The sequence below is a fragment of the Artibeus jamaicensis genome, unplaced genomic scaffold (genome assembly GCF_021234435.1).
Source record: "Artibeus jamaicensis isolate MK-2021 breed Jamaican fruit bat unplaced genomic scaffold, CSHL_Jam_final contig_477, whole genome shotgun sequence".
NCBI classification, from domain to species: Eukaryota; Metazoa; Chordata; class Mammalia; order Chiroptera; family Phyllostomidae; genus Artibeus; species Artibeus jamaicensis.
In genome coordinates, this window is record NW_026521854.1 from 1455859 (window position 1) to 1470096 (window position 14238).

The 14238-nt window shown below is 43.6% G+C and overlaps 1 protein-coding gene across 3 annotated transcripts in view; it reads right to left on the reverse strand.

The window, feature by feature from the left end:
- DOCK5 (dedicator of cytokinesis 5) overlaps positions 1-14238 on the reverse strand; it is a 195996-nt gene that overhangs the window by 77539 nt on the left and 104219 nt on the right. For all 3 annotated transcript variants that reach the window (XM_053668169.1, XM_037163470.2, XM_037163469.2), the window contains 4 exons: positions 10524-10666; positions 6303-6428; positions 1816-1940; positions 232-330 (listed from right to left, as the gene is read on the reverse strand). In XM_053668169.1, the coding sequence (XP_053524144.1) occupies positions 232-330; positions 1816-1940; positions 6303-6428; positions 10524-10666 (493 nt within the window). The remainder of the gene's footprint in view (positions 1-231; positions 331-1815; positions 1941-6302; positions 6429-10523; positions 10667-14238) is intronic.

Sequence of the window (14238 nt, forward strand, 5' to 3'; positions counted from 1 at the left end):
TTACATCACTGCATTCAGTCTCTCTATTCAAATGCTACACATTCATGAATGAGGATGCCATTTCAGTCTGAGTTTCTTAAATACTCTTCAGCAGAATTGTAATGATCAGTTTTTTCACTGCATACCACATGCAACCTATCTGAAACTTCGGGATAAAGTAGGAATGACCTGCAGGTAAAAAGAAGGAATATAAGTGAGGTTGTGAATGTATGATAGGAGCTACATTCTCACCTTGACAGTTTCATACCAACAGGGCTGTTTGACTTGGTAATAGACTACTGACTTGTACTCTGAAATGCCTTCGTATCCCGCGCCAGGATGAATTGCTTTCTTTAGATGGAGAGAAAAAAATGCAGAGAGGAAAATATTATCTAGGACAATAGAGGTACCCCCCACACCACGCATGCACCCTCTGCCCTCCACACAGCTGGCCCAGGGCGGCTGCACACTGAGTACATTTGGGGCATGAAGAACTGAGTAAGAATGAGCTGCTATCACTTCCTCTGAGGGTCTCAGTGTGGTGATCGCTAAGGGTCCCTGCACCATCCTAACACTCCTCTTTGCAGCAGTGTTTATTTCTTCTTCCCTCCCTAGACATGCACTGTCCTCTTCCTTTCCTCTCATCTCCTCTCTCAGGGAACAGAGGCTTGGTGAGGGCAGCAGGAGCGTGGCACAGATGCAGGCCCATGGCTGCGTGGGATCCTGTCCACACTCTGCTTTAAGGACCTGCAGTACAGGTGCTGTATGGCACCCACCCCAAAACTCATTCTGTCCTTTTTCCTAGCAATGAACCACTTAAGAAGTAAAACCAGGCTTCCATGGGAGTACCTCCAAGCTAGTTAGCAAAGCCGTGAAATGGCCAACTTGGAGAAGACATGTACTTGAACTCATGGGCTAAAGGGCTCTACCAATAGCACATACGGATCGCCCCCACGCCCTGGCCCACAGCACTCTGCTTGTCTCATGATGCAGAATACTACTTTCCTTGGTCAACACTTTTCCTTCGAAGATTACATACTCAAGGGGAAGTGACACCCTGCTGTGTACGCTGCTGTGCCCTCAAGGGCCCCTGCAGCGCAGCACACAGTGAGCTGAGTGCACAGGCAGCAGGATTCTGGGATTCCAAAGCAGGTGACCACGGCTCATCCGTGAGCCAGATGTCACTGAGACAGGGCAAGCCTCCTGCCTGTATCCTTTCCTCTGATGTCAGAGCCCAGACTCACTTCTGCTCCACGTGAATGGCTGGAGGAACTCTGGACAGAAAGTCAAGACGCCTTGGATCTACTTCCAGCTCCACCATTAACCTGTGTTTCCTGAGAAAACCTCTTACTCTCTCTGGGCCGCAGTGTCCTGAGCCCTGATTCCTGAAACTGACAGACTGTGGCAGCTGACCTCTAACCAAGAGGCTGCCAGTCCGACAGCCTCTGCTGGGAGCAACCACTGTGGCTCTGCCAGCCTGGTGCAGGAGAGCCCAGCGCTTCTGGGCACACACGCCACCTCGCTCAAGCCCCCGAGGAACGGGACAGGCATGGAAGTGGCTGAACAGAATGACAAAGGACCACTGCATCAAGAAGTACAAATGAAATCATGAGTGGCTTGAGATACTTCTCAGCACAAGCAAAATATGAAAATAAGAGTCTAAATGGGTTCCTTACTAAAACCGGTCATGGCTAATCACAAATTTAACAGGTTTCACAATTTTTCCTTACGGAAAACCAAATGTACCCTAAGGAGGAAAACAATCAACCGCAGGCCGGAGCTCCCAGTTCTGGGAAAGCACACGATGGCAGCGGCACTCAGGGCCACAGTGCGTACCTCCAAGGTGTTGCCCTCCTCGTCACACACAGACATGGTCACCTCCACGTTCTTGGGCGTCTTCTTTTTCCCCTTGTCAAACTCCCCGTGGATCAGGGTGACATAAATGTCATTGCGAACGTCTCCTATAACATGACAAGTCAGCCTGTGAATGGTGCTGGGAGACAGCAGTTTTAACTTTCAGGAGGTAGTAAGATAAACTAAAAGTAAACCAGGAATGGCCAGATCCGACTTCGTAGTGAGCTATTCACACAGTACTTTCTGCATGTGCTGTTCTCTTCACATGACCTCATTCTGTCTTTCCATACAACGTTTAGTTTTGAAAAAACAAACTCTTTTCAATAATAGGCCTCTATTCCATTGAATAACTGCTATCTAATTATAAGTGAACTATATATTTTATTAGGTTATAGTGGCAGATTTTTTTCCAGGAATGCCTTGGGCAGTGTGATATTTTAATGCATCTGAAAATAATAAAGACTAATATTTACTGAGCGCTTACCATGCACTAGGTACAGTTCAAAGGGTCCTATATGCAATAATTTATTTAATCCCTATAACAATCTGATGAGACAGATACTCTCTGAATGTTTATCAAACACTTTGTTTATTTAAATCAGATTATCCAAATAATTTTTGCTTGTCCTATTTTTGGTTAGCCAGCACAAAATTATAAAAATAAAAATTAATTAATAAGTATGTAACCCCCCGTAGTCAAGAAAAAAATTTAAATGTTTTTGAGACACATAAGTGAAGTCTGGAATGCATGAAAGGCGAACCGCGTTCTCGGACAGAGAGACTCAGTTTTGTGAAAATGACTCCAAAACCTCTCTATTAAACTGCCTCCTGGAGTAAAAAAGACAGTCTCTGAGCACTACAGGGAAATCGGGCTGCATACGCAGAACACATCATTTTCATCACTTACCCGACAGAAAAAAATTAAGACGTTGGTATGGGTGAAGAAAAAGGAGCTCGTTTAAATACTACAGTCAGGAACCTTAGCTGACATACACTTTGTCAATGGAGAAGCTGACAGTTTGTGTCAAAAACCTTAACTGACACAGCCACTTCACTGGTAATATTTGTTCAAAGTATTAAAAATGTGGGCCACAATTATCCATAAGGATATTCATGGAGATACTGTTTATGGAAGTGAAACCTTAAATTAAACTCCCTCAACTTCCAACCACAGACAGCTGGTAGAACAAATGGTGGTAGAATCAGATAAGATAGTATTCATTTAAAACACTGACTGAGCACCTACTGTGTGCAAGCACTGCACTGAGTGTCTGGAAGAGGACGGTGAGCCACACCTACTGCGCCTGCTCGCTGCCATGGCCCACAGTCAGGTAGGGGAGAGGGGCAGTATTATCAGACAATCACAATGAAATGCATCCTCACCAATGAGGGTTCAGGCCAGGCTCTGTGAAGCATGACCCTAGGTTCCAACCTTGTCTGGGGTGTATGGGCATCTTTCCCTTGAGCTGATACTGGAGGGATGACAGTAAGCGAGGGCAGCATGTGCAAAGGCCCAGGGGTAGTAGACACGATGGAAGTATTCGCAGTGGTGGGGAGTGGTGGTGTGAGATGAGGTTACAGAGACAGACAAGAGACAGGCTCTCTAAGCTTGCAGGCCAAGCTAAGAATGTGTACCTTCATCTGAAATACAACACTGAAATGTTTTCTGCATGGGAGGAGAGTGACGAAATCAGGTGGGTTTTCCCACACCTCACTCATGCTGCTGCAGTGCGGAGAAAAGGAAGTGAGGTCCAAGCAAGCAGAAACAGAGAAACCAATTGGGCGGTGATGGCGGTTGTCCAGGGAGGAGTCGACAGCAGGTGCCACTCAGGTTGTGGCGAGGGCTATGGCAATAAAGAAGGGTGTGACTTTGAGAGACCTTTTAAAGGTAAGACTGGCAGGTCTCGCCCACAAATTCTGAGTGAGGTGTGAAAGAAAGGGAGGGGTCAAGGGTGACTTTCTTATCTGCACAATTGGACAGACAGGGTTCCACTGCCTTAGATAAAACAGAGTTCCAGCTGCAGATGCACAGAGTCACAAGTTCACTGGGAACCCTCAGTAAGAACTGAGTAACTAGAGAGGAGAAGAGGGATCCAGTAGGGGAACGGCACCTACTCAGGTCCTGAGGCTGGAAGCAGCTGGATCTATGGTGACAGAGTTCAGGGAAGTGGTCCTGGGGCGAGAGAGATGCTTTTGGGGCAACTAACACACAGAGGACAAGTGTGCAGATGCGACCACCTGGGAACAGAGTATAGATGAGACACAAAGGGCTCCTTTCATGGGCTGAATTGTGCATCCCTAAATTATCATGTTGAAGTCCCAACCCTCCATACTTCAAAATGTGACTGCATTTGCAGAGGCCCTTTAAAAAGGTGATTGAGGTAAAATGAGGTACGTTTGGGCCCTCATCCCATAGCACTGGTGTCCTTACAAAAAGAGATTAGGACACAGATAACACACAGGCTCGGGGCCACCACAGGAGGACACAGGGAGATGGTGACCATATGCACACCACGGAGAGAGGCCTCAGAAGCAACCAAACCTGCTGACACTTTCACTTGGACTTCCCGTCTCAAGAACTGTGAGTAAACACGCTTCTGCTGTTAATGTCCCCCAGTCCCCTCTCCTTCATCATGGTGGCCCCAGCAAACTGACACAGGGCACGAGGACCAGACACTGAGGAGCACTCACACTTACAGATGAGGCAGAAGATGATAAGGGGGCGGAGGAGTCCTAAGAGGGTCTCAAGGGATAAAGAGAGAAGAGTGTGGGTCCCCAACCAGAAAGGGGGACTATTTCAGGAAGGGAGTGACCAACAGGGTAACATGCTGCAGAAAGACCAGAAAGGATCATGGGAAAAACTAGCCCTTGGACTTAGTGACTCTGCAATCTTTGGTGACTCCAGTGACAGCCATTCTGGAGTGGCTGGCAGGTGACTGGCAGGTATGAGAACAAAGATAGAGTGTAACCGCGTCCAAGAATCAAGGTGTGAAGACGAGAGCTGAGAGTAAGAGGGGAAGTGGGGCAGAGGGAAGAGCTTGGACACATCTGAAGCTGTTTCACTGGTGATGAGAAGCAGCTGTGGGGTGAGGGATGCAGGCCAAGATCTAGTACATTGCTCAAACTTGGCCGATCACTAGAATCACCTGGGGAGCCCTGGCCTCACAAATTGAATCAGAGTTTCTGGAAAAGTCTGGAATCTGTATTTTAAGGTTTCCCAGGTGATGCTGATTAGCTGATCCAAAGGCTAGCATTGGGGAACCGTCAGCCTAGGTGGTTTTCAAGTCGGCCAACGTCCCCGAGTCTGGAACCCAGTCCCATGGATACGAAGAACCTCTCCGGCCAGGATTCAAAGATAAGTTCCCGTTGTCCAAAAAATAAAATTCTTTATGTTTTCCAGGTTTCTGTATTGCTGTAGCAATAAAACTGCCTTCAGTCATAAGAATATTACCAGTACTTATTTTTTTAAATGGCAGGTGAAAAATTACCTTATTTCATAAGAAAAGATAATTTCCATTTTAAAGCTCTTTTTTTCATTCACTCCACAAATATTCTTTGAATACCTACTATGTGCAGAAAATGTGTACAGCAGCAAATTATTACTGCTCATTAAAGTCCCAAAGGAGAAAAGAACCTTATGTTATTTTAAAAGAACCAGAAGTTTTATATAATAAATGAGAGCTTGGTTTTCTAAAATTTTCCAATATGCCAAAGATTACTTTCTTATACATTTTATCTACCTATAAAATACATGTGATATTTCATGTTTTAATATTCATTTGTAACATACACTTTATATGTAACACTTATATAATAAAATGGTGATTTTCTATATTATATAAAGTTCCTTGAGGGAGTAATTTCCTTTTACTAATATGAAGATTAAGAAGCTAAATGGGTTAAATTAGTAAGTACAACAGTACACATATGCAGATCACCAGCATGTGATGGAAAATAAGATGACAATGAACTGAGAAACGGCTGAATGTTTACATTCTTGTTACCAAGGGTTTGGGGACAGCCAATCACACAGCTGGAGCTGCAGCAAAGGAAGCACAAGGTCCCACTGAGACTGAGCAGGAACCTCTCTGGAGTGTCCCAACAGGGAGCCCACCTGGCTGGCGATGTCATCTCGAGAAAAGGTACCAGCAAATGACACAGAGAAACCTGTGCCATGTAGTTCAACTTAATGATGGCCTAGGGAAGCATTTCAGATGGGCTTGTGACAAAGAGACAGCAAGAGAGCGAGCAGGAAATTCTGAGTTCCGTTCAGCAGTGCTCTCTTGACCTTCCGTATGGGGTAGCTCCACGCAGCCCTAATGGGAGCACCTGCCCACGGTCTCGGCCTCGCTGGGTACAGATAACTACATTGGTGGGTCTGTGCTGTTGCACCTCTGGTGTTAGCAATACCTACTTCACAGAAGGAAGTCCTAGAGGAAGCAGCAGGTGATTGAAGCAAAGGTTTTTACCTGGAAGTATTATTTCAGGAAAGCCCATTTTTCTGGCAATTGCTGTTGATCTATCCACCAGGTGTGAAAAATTCTTCTGAACCTGCGTGAGATCGCCTGGCAATAGCTTTAAGGATACCCAAAGTCCTATAAAGACATAAGGGATAAAGTTTCAGTTCCCTGTGTAATCTATATAACACACACCAACACAGAGAAAAATATGTTGTATTTCACATACACATACAGTATTAATAGGATGAAAATTCTCTGCTGGTTAATTTACCATTTTCATGACACTCCATCAGGAACTGGTGACAGAGATGTGAACACATGTTTACTCTGAGAGAAAAAAAAATGGTCAAGATTGTCTCTAAAAGACACCAAAATGCTACAGAACTACAGTAATGTATGGTATTAATGGTAGAAAAGAAAGTTAAGTGAATCAATGGGAACAATGAGATTAAATACTATAATATACAGCAATTTAATATACAGCAAAAGAGTCACAGCAAATCATGAAAAAAACACAACAACCTCATAAATGTGCTGGGATAATTTCCTGCTACTTAGAGCAGAATCTGTATAATTTCTCACCTCACATTTTCATTAAAATAGATTCCTAATATAAAAATAGACAGGAAATTAAAAGAATAAATAAAGGTATATTTATTAAATCTCTGTAAATGATCCATTTTCTAAACAGAGAAACAAAGCATCAAAGCAGAAAGAATTATCTGTACATAAACTGAAAGTTTTGATATTTATAAAAATTAGCATATTATAAAGTGGTGAAATACTTATTATGAATTTATACTACTCATTAGAAGAAAAATACTCAGGTCCTCACAAATAAATAAGACATGAATACACAATTCATAAAAAAGTACCAGACGTTTATAACTATTTGGTAAACCAAAAATGAGACTTCCGGCCAAGATGGAGGCGTAGGTGGAAACACTGCACCTCCTCTCACAACCAAGTTTATGAACAACAAAGATTTAGAAACCAGAATGCAACCAGAACAGAGAGAAAACTGAACTGTACTGAAGTCTGACAACTATGAACCATTTATCCAGACCAGTAAGAGGGACAGAGTCGGCAGGTGGTGGAGAGGGATCACAGCAGGAAAAAGCGGCCAGACCAACCCAGGTGTGCAGGCAGAGGTTGGCAGATCCCAGGCGTGGGGTGGCAATAGGCGGACCCAGTGAGGGCACAAAGTGGCTTGCTGACCACGGTCACACATTCGCACATAGATAAACCAGGCAAAGGAGCGAGCAGTGAGACAGACTGTGCAACCCAGGGCTCCAGCACCAGTAAATAAAGCCTAAAAGCACCAACTGGAAAAACTTTTGGGGGTCGAGGTGCCGAGAGAGGCTCCCAGGATCACAGAGAGTTCGTTGGAGAGACCCACAGGGTCCTGGAGGGTGCACAAACCCACACACCTGGGAACCAGCACCAGAAGGGCCCAATTTACTTGTGGGAAGTGGCAGAGGGGACCGAAATCCAAGAGAGAGCAGAACTAATGCCATTGCCCCTCTTTGACCCCATCCCCACATATAGCATCACAACCCAATGACTGGGTTACCCCTCCCTAGTGAACACCTAAGGCTCTGCACCTCATATGTAACAGGTGCAAACAGACCAAAACATTATGGCTCAAGAAGAAGAACAGCTCAAAGCCCAGAGACAATACTTCTCAGTAAGTGATCAAGAGATAGCCAACCTATCTGATGTACAATTCAAAACACTGGTGATCAGGATGCTCACAGAACTGGTTGATTTTAGTCACAAATTAGATGAAAAAATGAAGGCTACACTAAGTGAAATGAAGCAAAATGCACAGGGCACCAATAATGATAGAAAGGAAACTGGGACTCAAATCAATCGAGTGGCCCAGAGGAAGGAAGAAACAACCAAACAGAAAAGAAGGAAGAAACAAGAATTCAAAAAAATGAGGAGAGGCTTAGGAACCTCCAAGACATCTTTAAATGTTCCAACATCCGAATTATAGGGATACCAGAAGGGGGAAAGGAACAGTCACCAGTGGAAAACTTATTTGAACAAATAATAAAGGAGAACGTCCCCAATCTGGCAATAGACTTCCAGGAAATCCAGGAAGCTCAGAGAGTCCCAAAGAACTTGGACCAAAGGAGGAACACACGAAGGCACATCATAATTACATTAGCCAAGATTAAAATGAAGGAGAAAATCCTAGAAGGAGCAAGAGATAAGGGGACAGTCACCTACAAAGGAGTTCCCATCAGACTATCAGCGGATTTCTCAAAAGAGACCTTACAGGCAAGAAGGGGCTGGAAAGAAGTATTCCAAGTCATGAAAGGCAAGGACCTACATCCAAGATTGCTCTATCCAGCAAAGCTTTTATTTAGAATGGAAGAACAGATAAAGTGCTTCTCGGATAAGGTCAAGTTCAAGGAGTTCATCATCACCAAGCCCTTATTATATGAAATGTTAAAGGGACTTACCTAAGAAAAAGAAGATAAAAAAGATGAACAGTGAAAGGACAGCAAACTCACAGTTATTAAGAACCACACCTAAAACAAAAGCAAACTAAGAGGACAGCTAGATCAGGTGCAGAACCATAGAAATGAAGATCACATGGAGGGTTAGCAACAGGGGAGTGGGAGGAGGAGAAGCGGGGAGAAGGTACAGAGAATAACTAGCATAGACAGTAGGTAGAAAATAGGGGGGAGGGCAAGAATAGTATGGGAAATATAGAATCTAAAGAACATTGACACATGGACATGACTTAAGGGGGGCTTGGGGGGAGAGGGTGTGCAGGGTGGAGGGAAATGAAGGGGGGAAATGGGACAACTGTAATGGCATAATGAATAAAACATATTAAAAAAACCAAAAATGAAAAAATATGTGTCCTAAATAAGACAATCTTTATTATATAAAGCTCTCGTAAAAACTCAGAAGGAAAACTTTAGGAAACTCACAAATACACATGAAGACTACATGATTCATGAAGAAAAGTTTTGGGTTTTTTTTAATTCAAGAGAATTATATGGAAGTCTACTTTTTACCTTTCAAACAAGGAAAGATTTTTAAGTATCAGGTCTGCAAAGCGGGTGAGGTGGTAGCTGGTGCCCAGTGGCAGAAATCTAAAGCTTTATGTGTCTAGACTTATGCTTGTTGCCATCATTTGACTCAAAAATCCTACTTCTGGGAATTTTTTTGAGAGGCAGTTCTAAATACGGAAAAAGTGGCAATTACCAAGATAGTCACAGTAGTTATTTAAATTTAAAATGGTGACAAATTAGAAAACACTTAAGTGTTTACTTAGGGGATTTCATTTTCCAAAACCCAAGTGATGAACTATTATGCAGCCATAAAAATATTTGTAAAGAGCATAAAAACACTTGATAAATGCTTGTTTTGTTAAGCAGAAAAAGAATAAATGATCCTTTTTCATTTTTGTTAAAATTCCAAAACAAAACTGAAAAAAAAAACTCTAAATAGAAACTATTTAGTTACTTGTTTTAATTCTTCGATGATCCCTTAATTTCCTTCCCACTCGGGATACTTGTTAGTATACAGAAAACTAAATATCCTGAAAATAATGTGTTTTCTGGTTGCATCCACTTAGGAAGACAGTTATAGGGTGGTTAAAAAAATGTAACTCAATTGTTGAAATTGTCCAAAATGCTATAGACATCACCATCTTGGCATTTAAATTTAAAAATTTGAACTATTTCCCTTGAGTATTTGGAATTTCAAATGTAGTTTCAATAAGCAGAACTTCTCTGGGCTCAAATGATGTCAACAGAATCCCACATGGAGTACTAAAAACCACCAAACCCTTCTTGTTAGAGAGCCCATTATGTCAATACGTGGTCCTGTGTATTGCTTTGGTCTCCTCCTCTCAACTTCAGGAAATGTGACGGCATAAACGTACTCAGAGCTTAACATGATCACCCTAAAAATTCTCTGTCTTTGTGCATTAACTCAGAGTCAGGGATTGTGGGGTACACAAAGTGAGGGAAGAGTCATGGGATAAAAATCTGTTCCACAGAATTTACAAAGTGTGGCTGTGATCCAATTCAGTGACGTGTGCATGCTGGGTGCCCTTCAGTATTAACTGCCTTTGGCAGGGAGCTGAGATGGGCAGTGCCCAGCAGGGTGTGTGAAATGGCACAGGAAGACAAGAAAGGGGCAAGAGTCCATGGACCCAGCTCTGAAGGCCCCCACCCCCTCCCGGCTGAGTGCAGGGGTATGTACCTTGTCCTTTGTGGTTCACTTCCTTTGCTGCTATCACTTTGTTCAAGACTGAAGTGAGTGGCTCATTTTCTGCAATCACGTGGGATGTTATCAGGGGTGACATGATTAGCTGCCTCTGCCGGATATAGGTTTCCATGGCAATCCTGGGAAAGTCAGAAATGAGAGGTAAGAAAAACAGAGGACATCCCTGTAGCACTGGCTCAGACAGTGGTGGGTCCTATGGGAATAGCTTAGGAATAGAATCGCCAAACCCACCTAACTAGAGGGCTCTTTCTATCTTTTCTTGTTTTTTTCCACTGGGTGCCTATCTTAGACACCAAATTCATCTTGCAAATGACTGGGGTAAAGAAGGAAAAGAAACAAGAACAAACAAAACTGATGGCCAAATATTAACAAAACCGGAGGCAACGCTTGATGCTGTTGGCTGGTGGGAGAGGCTGCTGTCCTGGAACTGCAGGACTGGGAAGGGGCAGGAGACCTGCTTCCCGTTCTGCTTCTACTTAGCAGTGAGCTCCACCAGCTCCTTCTGGGCCTCAGCGTCTCATCAGTAAGGAGACAGGCACGGTCATTGCCTTTAAGGTCCTCATCTAGTGCTAACACTCTGTGCATGCAGGGATTAAGAGGCTGTTCTTAGTTTCCCATGTGATGACAAGCTACTGTACATTCAGGGCTGCAATGGCGCAGACACCAGCGAACGAGCTTCCCTTCAATGATCGCCTCAGGCCACAGAACCAGAAACAGCCCCAGTCTACCCACAGTGCAGCAGCAGCAGGGACTGCACATCGTCTGGTGCAGCACTGTGGTCCCTGGTCTTCCCAGCTGTGGGGTGTTCTCGTGCTCACTAGGCAGGCCAGCTTTCTCCGTGGGGCTCCGAGTTGTATCCTGACGACCCGGGAAACACACTCCACTGTTACTGAAAATGGGCTCGCTACCATCCATCTGAGCTCTTCTCAAAGGACTCTTTCCGGTGGACTAACTGAATACACATGCAAAACTCTCTTATAATACACTCCACGGCTTTTGAGGTGAGTTAGAAGGCATCTGCCATCAACGTAGGAGTAAATGACAGAGGCTGGATCTGCACCATGATGGCTTTACAGCGGGTGGCAGTCACGTCAGGGCTGGTGTCCTCCACGTGTCAGGACATGGTGGGGACCATCTCAGGTGTGCGATCTCACCATGTCTGCCAGGTGGGAGCTGCGCAGAGGGCCAGCAGGGAGGCACACAACCGAAGAAAGAAACCCTTCCCAGGGCACACAAAGGCAGTGCACAGAAACAGGTTTAAGACGACTTTCAGATCTGTAAGGCCGCCCCTATTTTAGATGTATTTATAATGTTATATAAGTGGAGCAGAATAGCCTTCATTTCCATGAATGCTGTCCCTATTACTCATATATACATAATATACTGTGTCATGTTACTACATGTTTCATATAACGCCCATAGCATGAATGCTGCACCTGTTATGTACATACATAATACATATATATTGTTGTATGGTAATATTATATAAGAACATTCATGGGTAGTTATATTTATTATAAGTATATATCTGTACATATTCAATATATTAATAGTTGTATTTTTATATTTGAGCATATTCATTTATTGTATATATTTTAATACTGACTATATAAGCTATATTAATATAGTTGATTTGCTATCTTAATACACTTAATTTAAGGCATTCATAAAAATTGTAATATATTTTAATATATTGCATTTATTAATTTTAACATATCTATTTAACATATTTAAATGTATATAGATATTTATACTGGGAGTAACATCCACAAATTTGAAAGTTCTCATAACTCAAATCTGCACTAAGCCAAATATAACCCCGCCCCCATGGCTCTGGTGGGCCCGTGCGACGGTGAAGCAGATCCCAGACCGACGCGTGGAGGGCAGGCAAGGGCAGGCTCACTGCATTCGCATGGAAAAATAATACCACAATTACTAACACACAAATAAGCTCTGTGTTTGCATACTCACAACTGTAGACCTACTTTTGCTCCACCCTGTATTTTAAAAAAGTATTTTAATAGCAGCATCTGGATAAAGGAGGGAAATGTTACTTAGCATGAGCTATTTGTACCATTATATTTAGAAACCGGCCCAAAGGTACTGGGTTTTAAGTTAAAAGATAAGGATACAATAAATGAATATATTTTAATGAAGTAACATTAAAAAATATTTAGAAGACAGGATTTAACAAAAAGAGGGACAAAACCACCTAGTTACAGCAGTAGAAATCATCACTGTTAATTAGGGAGCACATCCTTGGAAAAATCTGTATTTTAAGGCTTTTAATACATTGTTAATAACTTACATGGGGGGGCAAAGGTAGCTTTGCAGGAGTGAGTGTGCCGGTCAACGAACAGCAGCCGCGGTGACCAGCTGCATGTGCCCCACAGGAGCAGCTGTGGGCCTGCCTTGCCCACCTGTGTTCACATAAGGACCACACAGTCCTTACACTCCCCAAACACTGGGTGTCTCATATAGTTATAACTGGGTCAAGCCAAAACTAACCCTCACTATTTAATCTGAATTTCGTTGATTCTCAATGAATTTATAGGCCACTTCTTTGTGTGTGTGCATATTTCTTTCATAGACGTTACAAAGATTGTATTACATTTTTTGTATGTATAAGTTGTTTAAAGTTTTTGTGTGGCTAAACCTATCAGTTACTTTTTTAGTCAAGTCTTTGGTGTCTGACCAGAAAGCCCTCCCATACATGGCTGTTACGTAAAACTTCTCCTTTCCTGAAGTGTGTTACTACGTTTCATCACCAGGCCTTTACAATGGCGCAGGTTGTGAGACAAGGGTCTGATTTATATTTCTTAAATGGTTAGTTAGCTAACTTTCTGACTCTTTTGCATCATTTGTCTTCCTCCACTGATTTATTATTATTCCAAAATAATTTAAAATCATATAATATTATTTATTATTAATAAAGTGTTTATGAATTCAAACAGCCTTGGGCTGGCATCTGTAACTCCCAGTGTGTCAGATGGATGTGCTGTGACAGTGACAAGCTGGCTTAGACAACCACCCTCTGTCACTGACATGACTACGCTATTAGGAGTCAGCCCTAGCAATGCTCCAGCCTCACCGGAGCCTCGCTGCCAGAGCCGGTCCTGAGTTCACTCAGAGGCTGCGTCTGAGGTACGGGGATGGCCACTTGCTGCCCAGCAGCTCCCAGCAGCTGCCAGCAGCTCCCAGCTCAGTGTGGAGGTGCGGCCTCCTTTAGCAAAGCAATTCAGGGGCTCCCTGCACGTCCTCCCAGGGCTGGCTCTCCCTCCCTCTGCAGGAACCCACGGACCTGTCCGCTTCACTCTCACACCTCCCGAGTCATCGCCACTCCAAGCGTGGTCCTCAGACCAGCGGCATGAGCATCCCTGGAGCTCGGTGATGGACACTCCAGACACACTGGGTCACAGTCTGCATTTCAACAAGGTCCTAGATGGCCTGCCTGCATGTGCCCATTTGAGAAACCTGTGCTATCCTATGTAAGTCCTTGTCTTCCATGACACCTGTTCTAGGTGACATAGCACAGACATCCTTTGGCATTTCTGACCCTTCCATGGCACCGTTCTTAGCTTTCTAGTACAGATACAGATGTGCCCTTTGTATTCCTTCCGTCATTTCGGTAGATTCAGAAAAGTTCAATTTACTCTATGCCACTGGAGTCCAATATAAAGGACCTGGCATA